A 23,070-nucleotide genomic window follows, 5' to 3' on the forward strand; every position below is an offset into this window, starting at 1 on the left:
ACAAGGAACTTCCAAAGGAGCTTCCAAATCCCTTTTCTAGTGTAGAATGACAAATCCACAATTTAATGTTTGGTCCATTGGAGATCAAATTCAATTATAGATATTAAAGTTAGAAATGTGCAAAAAATGTACAGGCACCTTTAAGCTCCAAACGTTCCCCAGTGACAGTGCATGGGCAGCAGTAGCTCTTAGCATGTGTAGATGGAGGTAGTGGTATGACAAGACACAAGACTTACATCTGCAGTAGATAAATTCCATCTTGAAAACTGCAATAAACTTCCTTCCAGTGAGCAGACATGTCCACCCTGTGTGAGGAGGTGGTTATAAAACGGTCTCCTCACCTAATGGCTACTGCTGTTTGTAATGATAACTTTCTATACTTTTTACTGAAGCAAAACTTGCTGCGTGCTAGAGACTTACAACTTGACCAATTTCATAGAATCGCAGAATGGTAGGGTTGGAAGGGACCTTTAGAGATTATGTAGTCCAACCCCCGTGCAGAAGCAGGGTCACCTAGATCAGGTCGCATAGGAACATGTCCAGGCGGGCTTTGAAGACCTCCAAGGAAGGAGACTCCACAACCCCTCTGGGCAGTCTGTGCCAGGGCTCCCTCACCCTCACGGTGAAACAGTATTTTCTTATATTTAAGTGGAACTTTTTGTGTTCCAATTTCATTCCATTACCCCTTGTCCTGTTGCTAGCTACTATAGAAAAAAGGGATGTCCCAACCTCCTGACACCCACCATTTAGATATTTGTAAATATTAATGAAAACCCCCCGCAGTCTCCTCTTCTCTAGACTAAACAGCCCCCGTTCCAGCAGCCTTTCTTCATATGAAAAATGTTCCAGTCCCCTGATCATCTTGGTGGCTCTGTGCTGGACTCTCTCTAGAAGTTCTCTGTCCTCCCTGAGCTGAGGAGCTAAGAACTGGACACAGGACTCCAGATGAGGCCTCATCAGGGCAGAGTAGAGGGGCAGAAGAACTTCCCTTGACCTGCTGGCCACACTCTTCTTGATGCATCCCAGGATGCCATTGGCCTTCTTGGCCACAAGGGCACATTGCTGGCTCATGTTCAGTTTATTATCAACCAGCACTTCCAGGTCTTTCACTGCAGAGCTGCTCTCCAGAAACTCAACCCCCAGATTGTACAGGTACATGGGATTGTTCCTTCCCAGATGCAGGACTCTGCACTTGTCCTTGTTGAACCTCATGAGGTTCCTCTCTGCCCAACTCTCAAGCCAGTTGAGATCTTGCTGAATGTCAGTACAGCCTTCTGGGGAATCAGTCACTTCTCCTAGTTTGGTGTCATCAGCCAACTTGCTGAGGGTACACTCTGTCCCCTCATCCAGGTCGTTGATGAAGATGAAACAGAATAGAGTTGGAGGCCTGTGGCCAGAGGAGTTCCACAGGGATCATTTCTGGGGCCAGTGTTGTTCAACATCTTCATCACGATTGTTCAAAAATGATTGAGAGGCTTAGCAATCACATCATCCAGCTCCCTCAGCACTCTAGGACTTATGATCCTTAAGCTTGGCCAACAAGTCTTTAACCTCTTCCTCTTCCACCCAGGGCAAGTCCTCTGCTGTCCAGGCCATTCTATTATCCTTGCTGGACTGGGCTTCCTGAGGGCCAGCCTTGGCCATAAAGACTGAAGCAAAGAAGGTGTTCAGTAGTTCAGCCTTCTCTCCATCCCCGGTCACCAGGACACCCTCTGTGTTTAGTAGCGCACCCACATTCCCCCTCATCTTTCTTCTGCTTCTGATGTACTTGAAAAACACCTTATTACTGTCCTTAACTTCCCTGGCTAAATTTGAGGGCAGACAGCTAATATGCCTGCATAGAGGAGCTGCATTTTAGCCCTCATTATTTGCTGTGTATGATCCCTTCAAAATGAACTTGAGATACAGTAAATGCTTTCTTAACAGATATGGCTGTATGGCAAAAAAAGCCAAAAAGTGATGATTCCCCTTGCAATGTCACTGTGAAAAAACCCGAAACCCATTATGTAGCTGAAGTTGTGCAAAAATCACATAAAAATGTAAAATAGGGATTAAAAAATGAATTACTGCAAGAACTGACTGAAAGCTAATAGATGAAAAAGTTAAAGAATTCTCTTTTTCCTAATGAATGTCTTAAATGGGACAGAGTAGGATAGCTTACACAGAATTTCGCAGAAGGAAGTAAAATTACAGGGTTACTAATGCTCAGCCATTTCAACTGACCTTAAACCGTGGTCAAGACACTACTAAACCATATAGGTCCACCACTCACTAATAGCTATCCACATGCATATACATATCAGCCTTCTGTATTTCAAGGTGTCAATAAAATAATGATGAAAAAGAATCAGGTCATATAACCCGGATAAAATATAACCCAGTGCCATACACCTGTTCACTTTTGCTGATCTCCTATAGACCTGTCATTGTAAGAATCAGCACAATAAAAGGCAAGAGACCTTTTTCGAGGCAAAATTTGGCCATAAATGGTTCAATGTTATTTATTAATTGTTGGTTTCTAGCTGCCACAGTTTCTTATTACTTACTATTTGTCACTTCTGCATATTCAGGGCTGTGGTAGTTTGAGCCTGGCTGGATGCCAGGTGCCCACCACACCGCTTTACCCCCCACCTCCTCAGCAAGCCAGGGAAGGGGAGAAAATAAGATGGGAATCTCGTGGGTTGAGATAAAAGCAGTTTAATAAATAAGCAGCAAAGCCGCGCGCGCGGGAAGCAAAGCAAAAGCAGATAAAGCTGTTACTCTCTACTTCCCATCAGCAGCGATGTCCGGCCACCTCCCGAGAAGCAGGGCTTCAGTACGCGTAGCGGTTGCTTTGGGAAGGCCAGAAATGAATCTCGCCTCCCCTTCCTGCTCCTTTCCCCCAGTTTTTATTACTGAGCTGATGTCATATGGTATGGAATATCTCCTTGGTCAGCCTGGGTCAGCTGTCCTGGCCATAGTCCCTGCCAAGATCATGCCCACCCACAGCTATTGGTGAAGGTGGGGGAAGGAATGCTGGAGGGACAGCCCCGATGTTGTGCAAGCGGTAGTCATAATATTGATATCAACAGTAAGCACAGCACTGCAGGAGCTGCTGTGGAAAATCACTACCGTCCCAGACCCACTACACAGCCATAGACATTCTGTGCACTAAAGAGTCTCAAAAAACACTTTAATGAGCTGAAGAAAGAGTCCTGCTTTTATCATTTTATTTCATTTGGCTTAAGACTGTGATGGCAATTGAAATATACATTCTAGTTTTAGCCTTACAAATACTAATTATGCAATCTTCAGCAGGGCTATTTTTAATTATATAGCTATACTAGCATTCCTGACAAACCTTTCTTGGCAATCTCTCTTGCCTGGGAAAAATCATAGAGTCATAGAATTACTTTGGTTGGAAAAGATCTTTAAGATCATTGAGTACAACCATTAACTCAGCCTTGCCATGTCCACCACTAAACCATGTCCCTAAGCACCCCATCTACAAATCTTTTAAATATCTCTAGGGATGATGACTCCACTACTTCCCTGCACAGCCCATTCCAATGCTTGATAATCCTTTTGGTGAAGAAATTTTCCTGAATATCGAATCTAAACCTCCTCTGGTACAACCTGAGGCCATTTCCTCTTCTCCTCTTGTTCGTTACTTGGGAGAAGAGACTGACTCCACCCTGCTACAACCCCCTTTCAGGTACCTGTAGAGACTAATAAGGTTTCCCCTCAGCCTCCTCTAGGCTAAACAACCCTCTTATAAAAGCAAATAATAATTAACTGCAAAGACATTTATAAGTAAGTTTGCATAACAAAGCAAAACTAAGCCTCCTTTGTGAAGCTGATCCCGAAGGAGAGAACAGAAGAGAGAAGGAGAGCTGATCCCAAAGGGGAGAAGTCAGGCACTGTGAGGATGAGAGTGGTAACAAGGTGGACTATTAGGATGTAAGCATCTGCAAGCTGTAAAACATCCAGGAACAATGTTGGAAGTAACTGCTTCAAAGGAAGAAGAAAGGGTTTGTTATCTCAGCCATTAAGATGCTCACTGTCCCAAACCCAATACCATTCAGGTCTAGAACACCAGATAATCAGTAAGTTAGGCCAGTTAGTTGGTCAAGTGATTTCAAAACATATATGAATATGTACAGTTTGTGTAATAATGGAACCATCTATAAGAGAAGAGTGATGTAACGTATAAGATTAACAGAAACCAATCTAAGTAAAGGATAACTTTATAAGCAGGCTTTATATGTATAATAGAAAAGAACAAAAGAATATTGGGTATAAGTATCTGTTAATTTTGATACATCATCGGACATTCTTTGGGAATGATCCTGTGTCCCCAGTTCACTTCGTTAAATGAAGGACATCTCTGTTGAACCTCATACAATCAGCCTTAGTCCATTGCTCCAGCCTGTCCAAGTCCCTCTGAAGAGCCTTCTGACCCTCAAGTGGATCAGTGCAACACCAAAATACAAATAAACAAAGCTGTGGATAATCTTCCAATAAGGTTGTTTCCCTATAAGTATGTTGAACCAGTAGGTAGCCCAAGCAAGGAAGCTCTACTGATATGTGGAGTATGGAAAAAAAATCTCTCCCTCAGTTTTAAACCTTATTTTAACTGATTCCTCCATGGTAATAGATTTAGAGATGGCACAGAGAAAAGCCATTTGTTTGCAGAGGCAGTAAATAACTCATAGTTAGTTAAGAGAGAACATGATTTTGTAAGCAAGATTTCTACCAGAACTTAATTCACAAACAAATAAGAATGTTTGTTTTCTCCTAAAACTGGTTTTAACCCAGGCTTCAGAATACATTGTGCATATCAAATATATGCAGAATCTATATTTCAGTCACTCTATCATTTCTTTTTTTGGCCTTTAGCAATGATGCCATCTTACAATGCAAAAAAAGAGAAAACAGTATGCAGCAACACTGTTCCACAGTAAGTCACCTCAGCTACACTCAAGTGGGTTAATCAGAACTGAGCTATGAATTTAAAATGTGTTTTTCATTATTTCCCCACCTTAGACGGATTGTCAATGAGAAACAGATCTGACTGAATCTTGTTAGCTTGACATTTCAGGAAAATGCTCCTTATAAAGCAAGCTGAAACGCTTTACTGGGACAAATCCTGCCCATTGTAGCTACTGGCAACAGAGGCTTTCTACTGTATCCTTTGCTCAAGAAAAACACAGCCTTCTCTCATTATCAGCCAAGGGAGCGCAGTGAATAGTAATTGGCTGATTTCCAAGCACAAACTAAATCCTACCTGCTTCAAGCTAGCTGGTCAGCAAGCCCTGCTGCCTGCACATTACTAGATGTAAAAACTGGCTTTCACAAAATGAAATTTTCACAGTGCTTTCAAGTCCCATTAGTGTTCAATGAGGCTTAGATTACTAAGTGAATGAGGTGCATGAAGAAATTTTACCTGTAGTCCCCTTAAGACTGATCAGTGCTTTGCCTCACTTTCTGTAATCACCTCCTACATTCAGAGGAGTCAGCACTAGGGCCTTTCACAGTAGGAGAAGATTGACCTGTAAATTCTCTGTCTCTTTCCAAATGAGCCAGCAATGTGCCCTTGTGGCCAAGAAGGCCAACGGCATCCTGGGTTGCATCAAGAAGAGTGTGGCCAGCAGGTCAAGGGAGGTTCTTCTCCCCCTCTACTCTGCCCTGATGAGGCCTCATCTGGAGTCCCATGTCCAGTTCTGGGCTCCTCAGCTCAAGAGGGACAGGGAAGTGCTGGAGAGAGTCCTGTGCAGGGCCACCAAGATGATCAGGGGACTGGAGCATTTTTCATATGAGGAAAGGCTGTGGGAACTGGGGCTGTTTAGTCTGGAGGAAATGGAGGGGAGATCTTATTAACATTTATAAATATCTAAAGGGTGAGTGTCAGGAGGTTGGGACATCCCTTTTTTCTATAGTAGCTAGCAACAGGACAAGGGGTAATGGGATGAAACTGGAACACAAAAAGTTCCACTTAAACATAAGAAAAAACTATTTCACCGTGAGGGTGAGGGAGCCCTGGCACAGGCTGCCCAGAGGGGCTGTGGAGTCTCCTTCCTTGGAGGTCTTCAAGACTCACCTGGACATGTTCCTATGCGACCTGATCTAGGTGAACCTGCATCTGCAGGGGGGTTGGTCTAGATGATCTCTAAAGGTCCCTTCCAACCCCTAACATTCTATGATTCTATGAAATGTGGAAATAACATAAAAACATTTGTCCTGTAACATGCTGTTTACAATGTACAGCACTGACAAGCTACAGTCCTATTGTTTTATGACAGATATGAAAGCATCTCACAGCTAGCTAAAATAAAAACAACTCCTCCATTCTAAATTCCCAGTTTAATATAGAGATGTGGAAAAAATATATCCTTTGAGTAATGACAAAACTCATTATTCCAGAGATTTTTTCTTTAAAATTTCCCATTTCACAAAACTAGATAACCATTTTGAAAATACATATTTCATAAGTGTGTGTATATACACATACACATCAACTATTAGCTAGAGCTGGATCATTTCTCTTGCTGGCATTTCCTCTGATCGTATTCTGTGGTGATTCTGTGGGTAGTCAGAAAGTTTTATGGGGATGTGGTATTTATTTTTTGGAATATCATATGGCTTTTTTTTTCCCTTTATTGTTACACATCTAACTAGGCTGGCATGGTGCACGTCTCTATGCATTATTTTGTCTGCATTGTGGTACCATTGAGAAAGCCCAGTTCAAGACTGGAGCACACTGTCAGGGGAATAGCTCTACATATTAAATGCCTATGAATACCCAAAACATGTTTGTGTCCCTCAAAATCAAAATCCAAACATACCTCGAGAGACAACAGGAATTGTTAGCGTTTGAATGTGCTGAACAGGCTTGGTACAATATACAGCAACCACAAGATGCTAGCTCCCTAGCCACTTTTGAATAATCTTACCTCTCCCTGCTTCACATGAATATTTCCACTAGGTCCAGAAAGAATTCATTGCTGTACTTAAATATATTTTTAAGTCTGAGACCAGATTTTATTTGTGCAGTCTCAGCAGGTGCTATTTAAGACATATTTATAACACTACAACTAATACTACCAGCTAACCTTCCATCTAGCAAAGTGTTTCACACTTATTGACATTTCTGCACAGCTAAATTTCCAATACCAGCTCAGTTTGTTCTGTATCAACAAAATAAAATGAAAATGTCATATGATTTCCCAAAGAATAAATAGCACATTCCCATAATGCTTTTTGACTACTCACAGAAGTACTGCAGACTAGGAACAGAGGAACTGGCAGCAACATAAATGGTCCAGATTTATCCAGTCAGCCTGAGAGCTGAATGCAATGAATACTGGCCATGTAAGTCCTATCATGCCATTCAAAAAAGATGCTTTTTCTGATTTTAACTGAGGGAAATTAAAAAAAACCCAGGAAAGCAATGTAGTTGTAGTTTAATGTAGTTCATCCAGTATAACTGAAGAACTCTTTCTTTCCCATAATTTGTTTCCCATGCAGTGAGGTTTCTAAATGGTCTGTTCCTCTCACTAATCATTTCTCAGAATGGCTAAATCTAGTTATCTTCCAAATTTTACATTACATGTAGCACTCCTGGGGGTTAGGGATCCCCTAATGAGGGTTATGTGGGATGCCTGAATAAGGCTAGAGTCTTGAATCTCCACCTCACACAGTTTTTAAGAGTGAATTGCTGGACAATAGCTTGTTTCAGTTTTTTCTGCTATGAATCAGGAACACTTTGAATAACTATAACTGTAACTAGAGGCCTTGATGTAATTTTCATCTGTACTAGCTACAGAGAAACAAGAATGGGTATCTCTTGCATACAGACTCTCTTTCTCTCTACGTCTACATACATTTATTTGTTTAATTACAGTCAAGCATGTTGGGAGAAAAATAGGTGACTCATCTGGGAAACTGAGATACAGGTCCAAATTGATTGAGATCGAATAGCAACACAAGGTATTGGCTCTCCATTTAAAGTTACGGTCTTGGCTGAAGGCTTATTCCAGGAGCCTGGAGCCCATGGTTTGAATCTGAACTGTCTTTGCGAAAGCAAACCAATAGAAATGTTTTCTAGTAAGAAAGTTGCTTTAGTTTCTAATTTGTGCATTCTTCTCAATAAGGATGACTTGCATCAGGGAAATATGAATACCTGTTAATCACTCACTCTAAAGAGACCATCGGAGCTAGGGAAGACTTAAGAAATATGGAAATTATTTTGTGAAAAACTATGCTGTCTGCAAGATTTCCAACTAAAAAATCTTAGGTAATTGACTTGTTGGATTGGATTTGTCATATCAACTTATGATACAGAATCAATTTTGATGATGGATGAGAAGTTTAAGATCATTTTATCCGCTTCAGCAGAAAGCTCCTTAGGGAATGGACAAAAGAACCTAATTAGTTATTCCCACTTCTACTTTCTATTTTCATGTTGAGTCAATCATAGGCATCAGGATGTAATAAAATCATCACTATTCTCTAGTGCAAAAATATGAGTTCATTTTGGCTACTTGTTTCCTTTACTTTTCCCCAAGGACCTTATTGTGAAGGAATGTTGCTCATGCTTGTGAGTAAGATATTCAGATGCTGTATATTTTAAATTTGTGCTGGGAGTTTAAGTGCATTAAGATGAACACTTTACTCAGATGAACAAACAAGAGAACTCTATCTACATTAAAGCATAAGTAAAAATGCTAGAAAAAACAAATATGTCAATTTATTATCCTGATAGGTAACTCATGAATGAGATATATCACTCTGTATATTTTTCTAGTTAAGGCTGGAGAACTTTGGTACTTTTATTTTTCCCTCAGTCATAGAAACAGTCAGAATCAAATGAATATTAGTCAGATTAAGCTACACGTGAATGTCATTAATATTGGATATTTTTCCTTTTAACTTCAAGGTAATTATGGTAAAAATTAAATCTGCATGGCAACAAATTATTTCAGCACTATTATTTACCATTATTTTTGGGAGTAGATTGGTTATTTTCACCACTAGAAGTAGGAAAGGGCAGTGCTAACCTTTTAATTCTATTTTTTGCTATATTTTATGTGAGACTCCAGTATCTGACGTACACTGCAAACACAGAACGCTATTTGAACACGTAGAGTGTATTTGTGCTTAGTATAGACACAGTAACGTGAGAATGTTTGCAAGAGAATGAGATTTAGCAGCAGAGAGAATCTCCATATGTCTGAATATGCAACTGCACGGAAGAATACAGATGGATAGAGAAAGAAATGAATCCAATAAGCCTGTATCTTTATTTCCAAAGGCAGTGCGTCAAAATCACATAGACTGTCACTTGCATTGGTGGCCATATCAACATAGAGAATTCAGTTGCTATCAAGGGATACAGAATAAAGATGACAGGTTTCAAAGATTCAGATGAGATGACAAGACAAAAATAAGCTCCCTTATTTGTTTCTTGACACATTTGTTTCTGAAATACATTCTCTTGGTAATTTTTTTCATCAAATGAGAAGACAAAATGTCTTCTTACACCTGCCGCCAAGCTTTCTCCAGGCTGCCAAAGACTGTCTGGAAAATAATCTTCACAGAAAAAAAGATGCTTTGACTACACAATTTTCCTGACAAATCGCTTTTATCTGCTCCTTCTTCTGCTTTAGCATTAGGCTTCTCTGACTGACAGGCATGTTAACAGTACTCCACCAAGAGTGCCAGGTACCTTCCCCATCAAGTTCAATTTATGGCTGATTCTTTACTGAGGATGGAAACCCTATCATTGAACATCAACTATCCATAATTTGCATTGCCCCAAAATACAGACAAGTGAGGTACATTTGTAAGGCTGAAACTGAATATATCTTCCTTGGAAAAAAAGCCCAGATTCTAGTGCACAACCTATGTAATTAAGAGTCTGAGCAGTCAATATACTAATATATATGGCCACCCCCACAACACTCTTTCCTGAAAGCATGTTTGTTTCACAATGACAGCTTGCACAGCTCTTGAGTTTCAGGAAGATCTTAACTTCCTTGTTTGCAGGACTTACTTTATATACACTTCTTTTAGAAGAGGAAAAATGTATTACCTTTCACACAATCTTCTTGAAATGTTTCCTTTTGCCTGAGTCACCTCTGTGTACTTAATTACTGTAGACCCTAATTTATCTTGCTTCTGAATTCTGATATGCAAAAGCCTGTTGTCAGTCTAGACTGACTTCAAAACAGAGAAATCAAGTCAATATCTTGTCTTTGAGACAGAGATCCATATATTTTCTGTCAATGTTTGTCTGATTTCCTGCTGCTCAATCTTTGTAGAGGAGAGTGGGGTTGCTTTTTCTTCCTCTGTAGCTTTGACAATGGACTACAGAAAAATCATCAGTTTCTCAAACTGTTGCTTCACAAGCTACATTAACTAGCAAGTGGAAGAACAGCCTGCATGGGCTGTGGGAATTTATATTAGAAAACAAAGAATAATATTTAATATTTATTTGATTATTAAGAAGTAAAGAGTAGCATGAAACATAGTTGAATCTTCAAGTTTAATACAGGTGTATAGAATTCAATCACTTTGTATTTATATCAGGAAATCAGCTTGACTACCCTACATCCTGCAAAAAATGACAGCATATATAAAGCTGAAAAATTGTGTAGAACTATCTTGCTTTGTTGTAATTTCAAATGTCAATTTTCATCTGCAGGTTAAAAGCATAGCAGCAAAAGTTTCTTTGTAAAGAGAAGTGTGGAGCTTCCACGCTGCTATAGTTCTGACAACTTTTTTTCAGTATAAAAACAAAAAACATGCCAAGGAAGTTAAGAGTATTATTATTCAAAGCAATATTTCTGCTTCAGATGCCTGAAAGGGAACTTTCAGTTTGATAAAAAATGGGTTTTTTGTTTCTGAAAACCCTTATTAAATTGTTCAGACAACATATACATTCATGTGTGGAAGAAAGACACGTATTTTGCAGAGAAGAGAAGGAATATGAAAAGGGTTATTTCTGTTTCAAGTTTGTGCTGCTGTAGTGAAGACTGGAAGCATTACCAGTGTAAATATTAATTTTCAGAAGTTTATCACTCATACTTAAAAATCTCCTCCTGACTGAAACTTGAATTGATGTCTGTCTCTATAACCAGCAATACACAAAGTGAAATAGTTAGCATCTGCTTTACAATTCTATACAAACAACAAAGAAGAGGTTGAAAGACTACACTGGGCTATTATATCTAAAGTTGATTTATTTTCAAGACTAACTTTTTACAGTCATTAGGGTGTGCTCTGAACTGCTTCCACAAAAGATCTTAGATCCAGTTCCTATGCATGCTACAGCAAACAATGACAGTCTGAACTGTCAGGAGTATTCAGAAGTCTGAGAAGCACAAACGAATGCATGTATACAAAGAGATGCAGCTTGGATCTGCTGTTTTACACATGACTGATCTGCTCAAAATCCAGCCCTAATGGAAACGGCAATGAGCAATGCTGTAGAACTATATTAATATTTGTCAGTCATAATTTACAGTTGCTGGTGCAGTGGTGGAGGAAGCATTACAAAACCTTTGACAGAGACATGTTAAAAGAAGTTAAGTCATAGTTCAGTTAAACACATGAAGTACGGGGACATGGAACAAGTACATACAAAAAAAGATTAAATTTTCCTGCTTAGTAATCAGGATGAGACATGCAAGATCAACAACAATCATCCAATAGCAAGAACACTCAGCAGTGTGTGTGAGAACACACACTGCACAGATATCCAACCTAATGCTCTCGCCAAAGGATCTGGTTAAAATTCATTGAATATCTAACTCTTGGAAAAAAAACCCCTAGGTGTCAGTAAATAAAACAGATCATACTAGAGCTCTGTATCCTGCTTTAAAAAAATAAATAGATAATTATCCCCATGGAAACAAAGGATATATGTAAAACTAAAAAAGTCAGTTTTAAATTGCACCATTTTGCTGGTTCTGTATGACCCAATATGCTGGCTTGTGGATCCCGTCTGTTGATACTAATTACAGCAGATCAGCAAAAGTCTTTATTAGCTGCAAATTCAGTCTATCACTACACATTATACTTATCACACAAAGAAAAACTGATGTTATTTTTATAATTGAAATTGCACACTCCAAATGTACTATTCCTCAAATGGAAGTAAAATATTTTTATTAGTTGAGAAAGCCTCCATTTGTTAAGTCCTTTGAAAAATGTTTCTCCCCACAATTCAAATTAGCAGCAGAATGCTATGAAAGCCAAGGCAGAAAGATACTAGTCTGTATGGCAAATTCTCAAACTCTGGTTAGTATGTAAGATGGTAACACTCTAATAAACAGGTGATTATGCAGCTCCCAGCTCTGTTAAAAGTAGATCGGTAGTCTATTACAAACTGATTAGATTTGCCACTTCTTCACTTCAAACAATTATATTTGCTCATTAACACTTGATATGTTGAATGCAGCTTAAGAAGAAGATAGGAAAATTAAATATCAATCATTCTAATTCCGCCAAGACTTAGAACTGACTCACGTAATGATATTTTCCTTCAAAGAACAATAGGCATATGCACCTGTGGAAGTTGTGATGGAGGAGAAAAGGGACAGTGGGAAAAGTTATTTAAAGAATGATGTAAAATAGACATCAAGGGAATTAAACATGCAGCTTAACTGCTGTGCTGCATTGATGTGTTTATACATATCTGTACTAAAGCATGTGAGCATGAACATTGTTGGCTATACTGAAAGTCGTGGCTCATGAGAGGCTGCCACATGAAACAAATGTCGCTCCTTTAATTCTTAATATAGAGTCTGAAAGGAGTTTTAGAGATTACTCCCAGCTACCTTATCAGTTTTGCATGCATCTTACCGGAAGTGTTACTATTCTACAAAGGCTTTGTCAGGAAGCTGGGATACAGGAGAATAACACTAGCTAGCGTTCACATAACTGCATCTATCAGGATGCTGCATAGACTAATAAAAAGCAGATGAGAAAGCAGATTTTTAACCCTATTCTGCAGATGGGAAAGCTGACACAGAGGAAGGAAAAGAACTTGCACATGATTCTTCATCAGGCCGGGGACAGAGTCAGAGAAAATACATAAACTTCTTCAAATCAGTGCTCTTAATTCCTCCAGAATGAGGATACTAATCTGCTTCCCAATTGGCCTCAAAATTAAGATGTAATCCACTAAAAAACTCACAGCCACATTACTTTGAATTTGCTGTAAATTGTGTGCCCATTTAAAAATTAATTTAATGTACTTCAGAGTCAGGTTCTTACTCATTGCACTATGGGGAGGGCTAGACATCTCTCTGGGCACTTAGATGCACCTACATCAAAGAAAATTATGGGACTCACCTCAAAGAATGACAACTGAAACTGTCATATATCCTTTACATCTTGGTAGAAGACTTTCTCTACTCTTCTAATTCCCCTTCTTGACTAGGTGCATTTTGACACCGGATCAGGTAAAAAGTCTAGCAAAGAAACTGTTGGGACTTGCTGGTAGATCTGTTGCATAGACTTTCAGTACATTACTCATACCTTATTACACGCTTGCCTTTAAGAAATGCAGTTACAAAAACCTCAAGCTTGGTATTTGCTATTCAAGTATTACAATATGTGATAAATCTGCATTCAGTTAGAGATCTCATATGTCCATCAGAAAGCTGTCAGAGAGATCTTCTGGTGAACCTCCTGATTAAAACAACTGTGCTACAAACGGCAAGTAAAATTCCAACTCTGTACCCTTTTCATTTTAGGATTCATTAAAGGTGAAAAACAACATCATCATTAGCTAAAGGTTAAATGAAAGAATCCATTTCTTCTTAGACAAGGCGGGTGTAAAAGCCTTAGCAGAATTAAGCAAATGCTGGATTTTTTTCTCAGTTTTCCTGTCTGGCTTATCTGTAGAAAGACTGTGGACAGAGGAATGTGGTGGGTGTGTAGCAGATGTGGAAGAAGCAGCACATTTAAATGGCTCATATTGTGCATTCACAAATTCTACATCTGGTCTAAAAGTATAATATTGACAACAGTGAGATGGTTCCAGAAATCAGATCTGCGTCCTGCCTCACTGTCATCAGACACAAAGTGGCACCTCATTTGCAACTGTTGAGAGCTGAAGTATAGAAAGGCAGAGATATGAAGCCTCCTACTTGCAGAAGTAGGAACTGGAGGATGCAGACTGGGTTAGCTTGGGGACAACTGAAATGACATTAAGAACTCTTATTTGACAAGGCTAACATTTCCCTTGCTTTGATAAAAAGTAATTAAAAAGTATATATGACCTCTAAATGCAACACATGGTTAAGATTATTCTCAGTAGATTATACTCAGTACTCCAGTTGGCTTTTTTAAAAGGTTGAGCATGTGTTGAAATAATGTACGTGAGTGTAGCTCAGCTTCTTCAGATCCATGCGCAAATGCATAAAGCTCCACCACAGAATACCTACTATAGAGCTGATTCTCTCCAAGCAATAGAGCAGCAATCAAATTTTTGTACGTATGCTATCCAAGCATAAGCAGGAGATTGGCATATTGTTTAACATGATGATTACGTAATCACAGAAAACTCATCTTTCTCACTGCTTCCAAGTCTGAACTTGACCGAAAAATAAATAAGAACTCCATCAGAATGGGCAAACTATGCCTTTGAAATTAAGTGCAAATTGAAAATTAATTTGTATGTTGAATAGATTCTTGTTCACGAGCAAGCTTTTAAGCAGTGGTCTGTGAAATTCTCTCTAGATCCCTTTTAAGAATCCCCCTGCAAGCACATTATGTCTTTGGGTCCTTTACTAAATCTAGCTTGCTGAAGTGCTTTGTATTTTAAGGACCTGAAGCCTAGTTGGCATTGGAAATTCAGAGAACATTTTTTTCTGTGACATTGTAGTCTCTCTGAAAAGTTTATTGACTTTTTTTCCACGTGTAACAACATGTTGAGTAATTTCTGACAAAAAAAAAGATGTAGTTTGCTTTTCTACTCAAAACTTATTTGAACAGGAAGGTAATGGACTGCTTACTTGCCATACCTGAAAATTAGATAATGATTCAGTCTGTTTGCTTCTACCTAAGTGACTGAGCCTACTCTGCTCTGGATATTGACTGTGGCAAGAATGCACGTTAGACAGTATAAACTGTAATCCATGTACCAAAACCTCTAAGCCTCAACCAAAAAGAAAGGGTGATAAACTTACCTTGTGTAGCAATGTAGTGATTTGGTCTATGATAACCCTAAAATAAATTGAAAAAAAGATATAAGCAATACACACGTTGGCTATGCTGTTAAACATGAAACTTAATTTAGAGTAGTATTCAGTAAAAATCACAATAGAGATAACTTATGATATACAAAAGTTCTTTCCAGTGAGGGAAGGGCAAGGGAGAAGCAAAAGGAGAAGAAAATGTGTTTTCGTCCAGATATTTAAGTTGCAGCCTTGTACATTAGAGAAAAGAACTAATATGTTCTTTCAGTCCCTTGTTGGCTCTGCTGCAAATGAACAGCATGAAATCCTCCCTAGCACTTTCAGCTAATGACATCAGATGCTCACAGAGGCCGATATACCTCCAAGCAATTGCTATTGAGTGCAAAGTCTTTCCCTTTTTTAACAGCTAAAGAATGCTACATTTACATTGAGCCTGGGGAAGGTTGGGGGGGTGTTCACTCTGTCTACTGTGATTTGTTTATTTCTGAACAGTGAAAAGGAGGGTAAATTCTTTGACTAAATGGGTTGGTATGAATATACTTGTTCATATCTAAATAGGAAGAACGTAAAACAACTCTGTGTTTCTCTGATGACAAGAGCAACTTAATCACAAGCTAGTCCTGCAATAAGGACTAATACTCTATGGATTCTTTCCAACATTGTGTACTTGATGTGTACTTATAGTGTGTATATGATAGTACTTATAGCTTCTGATGAGATGGGAGTGTCACCAAAGGTTTAGATCATGCACTAGTACAGTGATAAATTCTGTTATACCAGTGCTAATCTCTTAATAACAGTTATGATGCATTGTCAGGCACCAACAATAAGAACTTAAGCTGTAGCTCACATGCCAATTCAATTTCTTTTTCGAAGAGCAAGGGGCACTAGTGATGCAATGTGGGAAAGATTCAAACTGACTGAAGATTCCTTGAAACTCATAGAAAGAATGACATGAATTATGGAACTGATTATTTACATGCCATTGAAATAAAACATTTATGTCTATAAAATGAGAAGTGTTCACATAGCTACGTAGCTGATTTTTTTCTGCTATGTGTTATCTAATATCTCTAGTGGCTGGGATCAAATAATTCTGTATCCCACTGAAAAAAACACAAAGGAATACAGCAAAACCATTGCCCCTCTCTCTTTCATCCAAGACAATGTCATAGTGTCTGTGACAGTGTCATTCTCTTACTAACATGTTTATTCTGATAATAAACTGTAATAACTGTTCTAATAACTGTATGCAAGAGAAAAACTGCAGCTGCTTCTGTAGTAGAAAACCAAGTATTTCTAATGGAAACCCAGCTAGCAAGATTCTAAACAAAAAATGCTGTGTTTTGTGGTAGAATTGTCTTTGGAAGATGTCTGCAGTCCTCTAAGATTTGCAATGAAGTTATTAGCTAAGGATGAGAATTTTTTGGTTCTCATCCACTATTTCTTTTACTTCCATAAACAAAAGAGGTTGCTATGGAGCCCTCTTCTCAGCATTTTAAAAGAGACTGTATGGCCTAAATCTTTATTGCTCACATTTTAATATTTTAGACTCAGATCAAAATCTGACACAAGAACATACTAGTAGCCTAAAATGAGAACAATCCTGAATGCTGAAAAAGGTGTGAAAGTGAATTCAGATCTAGGCTTTCCATGTGAACTCTGTGTTTCCTTTCATGACAGATAACTCCCTCCAGAGTTTAGCACAATGTCTAACTAAATATGTGTCAATATGTGCCTTTACCTCTTGGTGACTGGGCTATTCTTTCAAACAGCAAGGAACGGAGCAGAAATTTAAGCTTAACTTAATGGTTCTTGAACATGATAATAAACATCAATAGAAGGAGAGATCTTCAGAAAGTTACAACTTCAGATTGTTGTATAGCTCTAGCTCCTCCATACTCTGAGAAAAACAGAAGTTACATTTCTGTTTCATACTGGTGATTAAATTTGAACTGCAAATTGTGACATCATTTTTCAAAGATGCCACTGCTGAAGAAGAAATCTTTATCAGACACAGTTTCTATGAAGCAACAATTGTTTTACTTAGCCTAATGTCTAGCACTCCTGGTAAACAATACAATTATTATCTTTGCTCTCCATAGATTTCTGGCTTTAGATAGTATTGACTTCCTAATGATTTTCAATTCTGCTTTTGCGTTCATTCTTTCAACCAAAAACATCTCATCTCTTAAAGAATTTATTGTAATGTAAAACATTAAGTTAACATGATGCAGAATGAACAAAGGAGCCATCTTCAATAATTAAACAGCCTACATATTTAATGAAATGTCTTGCTTGCATTAGAAGTACTGGTTAACAGCTGTAGAATACACTTTGAAGGCGACTTAAAAGTGCAGAGATGACAAGAGACTGCAAATCTCTGCATTAGGCATTACAGAGTTTTGTCACATTAATATGCAAACAGCTTTCTTTTAAATGTGGAATGATGCCAAGCTGTTGACAGAAAGTGAAAATAACATTTTGTTAGCCCATATAAGCACCAGCAGGCAAAGTAGCCATACAGTGTTGCTGGCAAGGTTTCAGTCTAGTGGCAGCTGGAGGAAATGACTCCTTTCATTTGCTTATTGACAGAACCTTTGAGGCTTTTTTTTCCCTTTAGTGTACACCTATCTTCCAAAGACAGTACTTTCCAACCATGTTTAGCAGCTGATATTAACTGTGATATCTATTACAAATTATGAATAATATGAGAATAATAAGAGCTCCCTCTTTGACTGAACACAATGTCAAGTTTGTTGACTACATTAGTATACACACATCAATATAATTTCCATTGATGTAATCGGAACTTGTTTCTCCTTCAATGGGCTGCAATCTCACTCGAGAATGATCATCTGAAATGGGAACAATGAAGAGAAAAGAAAGTAATTAAAGATGTACTCAGTATACAAAGACTTCATCAAAATACTACTTTAAAGTCAAACTAAAACCTCTGCATTTTCAAGTACATGTTTCGTTTTTTGTCCATGAAAACATTTTATTTACATTTAATCCTCATTTCAGTAATTCATAAGGCTTTCCAAATCTCCTCTGATTTCAATATGAATGTCTAAAATGTCTCTCATGTGAAATCCACTGCAATTATATTTTTTGCTTTGACATCTCCCCCCCTTTTCCTTCTGTCAATAAAATAAGTAACATTAAGTTGTCAAAGGTTTAGTGATTTGGAAATGCTTCTGTCAGTACTCAAAATAAGCTGAAGGTATTCACAAGACATACTGCCACCTCACAGTTTCTAAAGGAAACTCACTATGTTTTCACCATGGGAGAAAGTAAATTACTGACAAAATTCATACAGTCACATAATGGCATTGTCACTGAATTCTTCTCCACGGTGGCCATTTTTATCTATACAGAAATGTGCAAACATTTCCAATTCTGTTTTCCAAATTTCAACCCAAAAACCAGCATGGCATGATTCTTTTTCCTGTCAGATGCCTCATTTTCTTTTAGAAAACGTAGCAATGATTAAGAAGTGCTAGAATATAGATTCCCCTCCATCCCCCAAAACAATCTCTGTATTCAGAGGGCTTTTTGTTCTTTGAGACTTGATATGCTCCTCTTGGTTCAAAAGCAATCAAACATACTGGCTTTTCCAGAATGCTGCAGAAGTTGTTGATACAGCAGTTTGAGGGTATGATCTCAAGGATGGAAGGAGACTTTTTGGATGGAGTACTTTATTGGTGCTTTGTTTACAAATTACTCTTGCTAATTAGATACCTGTGTATTACTGTTTTTGAATGCTGCTTGCTAGACTGAGCTAACGTGACATGCAGCTGATGACAGACCTTCACGACCGTCATTATTTTGTGGTAACTGTAAATAACCATTAGAGCATCTGAAACATGCCATCCATGCTTTCAACAGCTATTTGTTTTCAGCTTTAAAAATCCTAAAAGACAACAAATGAATGAAAGAATGTGAAGTGGCTTTAAACTCAACTTAATTGTGAGTAGCATAAAAGCTCTGTATTATGGGGGAGCAAGGAGAGGGCAAGTGGTTGTTAAAATAATATTGTTTTAGAATTATAATTCAAGAGATTTTCAAATGGCAGAGTAGGGAAGGAAGAGGCAAATTCTTTATTTCGTCCTCTTTTATGGTCAAGAAATCTCAGAATCACATTTGCTTCTGAGATTCCCCTGGGAGAGAGAAAATGCACCAAATTTAAACCAAATATAGTAAACTGGAATGACTTAAAATTCCAGCTCTAGGCTCCTCACAACTCTAAATGATAGCTCTTTATGCTATTTTCTTGTGATTATTTCACCAACAGCCTTCAAGGATGAGTTTCTCCACATGTTGTCATATTCAGATCAGTTATGTTCATCAGGTCACTCTTTTCAGTCTCTTTATTCACTTTTCCAAGATGAAAAGTTTACAGAGATGTGACTCTCCAGTACAAACCCATGCTGGTCTCACCCTACCAAGCTATGCTTCTCAAAGTGCTGTGCTATTCTCTGCTTAACTAAGCTATTTATCAATTTCTTCAAGTCAGAGATTTGGCTCACAGGGCCTTAATTCTAAAAATCTGTCTTACTTAAGAAAGATAATCCATTACAAGCATTTTAAGCTCCAGACGTGGCAGCTGCTTGTACAGTGTTGGGACCGGATCCAACCTCTGCTGAAGTCAGTAGTCTCCAGAAGTCAAGCTTGCTTGGACTCATGGTATGTCTTCATCCACATTTTCATGATTTCCTGCATCATTCCCTGCATTTCCTGCCTTAAAAACATTCTTACCAGGACAACTCAGGCTAGTAAAGATCACCACTTTTCTATTTCTTTAATGATTCTGGACAAGATTCACTTGTCTAAGCACAGGCATCTCATGCCACTTTATATACGTTGAGATATATTGCCTAGCGTTCAGCTGCAACTATGGAATAATACAAGTCTCTCATGTGTACTGTGTCACATTTGTTGGTCTGGCACATATGATCTGCATCACCTGAAATGGCACTACATGTCTATGTTTAGGCAACTGAATCCTGTCTTTGGTATCTTCCACACCAATGTGTTCCATATTGGGCAAAAAAAGCTTAAATTTCCCACTAAGGAACATCTTAAATATATAGCTTCTTGTTATTTCTTTTAGACTGCTCTATACAATAAAATAATATGCAGTGATATATTTTTCTTCACCTTTCCTTTTACTTTTCTTATTTACTCCATTCTTTCCTTACAATAATTCTTGCTTTGGGCAAAACTAAGTAAATCACTTCATATCTCTATCTTCATATTATCTTTTTGCGTTGTTTTCTTTTCACATGCATCCTTTCTAGTACTGCATTCTCAGCTAGGTTTCTAGGATTCTGCAGGTAATGGCCTTCTCAATATCTATTTCTTTGCAGTGGAACTGGAGTGACTCACTTTGTTAATTGCTTTGAAAATTCTACTGAACTCCTTACTGCATGGCAACACTTCTTAATTTGAAAAAAATTATTTAGTCAACAAAAAGAAACGTTACTGTGTCTATGCTCATGCTTACGTCAAATAGATTTAAATCAGAGGTACACAAGTCATATATTCTTTCAACATATATGTTGCTTCTTAAATAGCCTCCTAGGTTAACTGTCAAGATTTCCAGGATATTTCTTTCCTTTATATTTTATCTGCTTTTGACAATTTTTTGTAGCTTTTGAAGACTCTCTTTTCCAGCTCATTGTTATTTTGATACTCTTTATTAGGAGATCAAATCTGACTTTGCACTAATCACTTAAGCTTTCAAAATTAGTTATGTTAGAATCCATTTATCTTTGTAGAAAAAGGTAATAGATGATGAATATAAGCATCTTATTCTTGCTCCCCTCACATTACCTACAACATGTATACACCAGCCTGAAGACTGTGATCTCTAACAAGCCCCTTGAGCAGCTGGCTGATTAGCATGCCTAGCCAATGACCCTCGCTTGGGATATGCCTTGCTGATTGTTTGCAAATCAAGCCTTTTATAAATGTCTCACCTAAAATCTTTAGCCGCTTTTAAAAGCTGAGATCAATATTCTCTTCTCATTTAGTCAATATTGAGTAAGGTAAAAAAAAAATACAGAACCCCTCCCATTCTGAAATTGCCTCCAGATCTCTCCTGAGGAAAAAACAATAGATCTTACCAAAATCCATGCATAACTCTACACAACTACAGCAGAATCAGAATTTTTCTTAGGTAAAACAAAGGCTCATTTGGCAGATTCATGCTGGTTTTAGTTCCTAATGAGAAAAAGCAAAGCTTTTTGTCTTCAGTAAAGAAAGAGCATGTTTTCTGTGGATGACTGCATTGTGATCGTGATTCAGCTTGTTGAAACAGTGGCTCACAAGTTGCAGCCACTTTCAAACAGTGGGCAGGGCACACTTGTAGCCAGTTAAACACATATCACTTGGGTAATGTAAAGCATATTGCCAGTTTGACAAGCTCCTGCAATACTTGCCACTTGGTGCTATTGTTTTAGTTCCCTCAGAGAACAATAATGACTACAAGCAATAATGTAACAGTAGTATTTGGAGAAAATTTAAACAAAGAGGACAGATGGATGGAAAAAAAATACATTAAATGCTTTACAGAAAAAAATATACATTTCATTATAATCATGTACCCATAGTCAGTGGCATCAGAACCACCATATTTTTAAGCCTTTAAACAGTATAAAAGGGCAATTTAGTAAAATGTTTTTCAGCTAAAGCAGATACTTTACACAACTATCTGGGACAAATTTTCAAACATGGACCACTATAATTGTACTCTCAGACTGGGACACAAGCAATCATCTATCCAGCAGAAAACCACATAAAATAATTGAACAGTTAACTACTCCATTTGCATACATGTATTTAACAGGCGACAAACTGTGGGCAGTTTCAGACACTCCTTTAAGATACTGCCTTTAACTCTAATGGATCTTATTTTTAACTTGTGTTATCTGTGTTTTCACAGGCACATAAATAGGAAGTTATTGATAACAACTTCATATAACTCTTCTCCTTTGCTAAATACCGAGGACATAAAAAGTAAATTGAGATCTAAATGATCTGAGTTATATTTGCCCTCTCAGAAGGCCTTTGGTATCCCTTGTAATTGCCATTGATTTGTGTATCTAATATCTTTTACTTGTTTTCCCTTGGCTGCTCATCACTTCATTACCTCGGACATAAAGGACTAGTAGTCTTCTGCTTTCTTCAACCAATAGATGTCAAAGTATAATGTGACACCTAACATGACATTAAAGAGAGGACTAACAACACTAAAGCTGAATAAAAGAGATCTATTGTCATAAGGTTGGACTGGAAAAAAATCTATAAATGAAGGATAAGTGTAAAACTTTTTAGTATTCTTCAATATTTTTACTTAAATGATAGCAGTCATCTAATATATTGCTAAATCCTCACAAAATAGGGTTTTTACACGTTAAAGATTACTTGAAGGGAAACAAACAAAACCACATTTAGCTAATATCTTCTTCAGCACAGGCTCCAACCTGTCACGATATTCCCTATGCTTTTTTCCATAAGTACCAGAGCATAGATCCAAAATACATGTTAATTCAAAATGATACAGCAGATAGCATTTCTTGCTTATCTTGTCTCTTCCTCCCCAAGCATTTCCTGCAGGTTCTCCTTCTGCAGCAAGTTACAGAGCTGTTTTCTTTTTTCAGACTGTCTCAGCCCAGCTGGACAACAGTGTAATAAGGGCCTATTCATACCACCTACTGTAGGTCATTAAACTAGGAGTTGGTCCCTCTAGATTGGTCATGCAAGCACTTTGTGGGGTGGTGATTCAGAAGCATTCAAAGGGCCTCCATTTCAGAACAATTTCCCTAGAAAAGCTGCCCTCTTCTATGTCAAGACTATGTGATTCCCTGATGACAAA

General features: G+C 38.0%; 1 protein-coding gene across 7 annotated transcripts in view; it reads right to left on the reverse strand.

Annotated features, from left to right (window-relative positions):
- Window positions 1–23,070, reverse strand: part of PTPRM (protein tyrosine phosphatase receptor type M) — a 485,902-nt gene that overhangs the window by 38,970 nt on the left and 423,862 nt on the right. For all 7 annotated transcript variants that reach the window (XM_061994840.1, XM_061994837.1, XM_061994836.1 and 4 more), the window contains 2 exons: window positions 17,970–18,046; window positions 15,180–15,216 (listed from right to left, as the gene is read on the reverse strand). In XM_061994840.1, the coding sequence (XP_061850824.1) occupies window positions 15,180–15,216; window positions 17,970–18,046 (114 nt within the window). The remainder of the gene's footprint in view (window positions 1–15,179; window positions 15,217–17,969; window positions 18,047–23,070) is intronic.

This window comes from Colius striatus, chromosome 4 (genome assembly GCF_028858725.1).
Source record: "Colius striatus isolate bColStr4 chromosome 4, bColStr4.1.hap1, whole genome shotgun sequence".
NCBI lineage: Eukaryota > Metazoa > Chordata > Aves > Coliiformes > Coliidae > Colius > Colius striatus.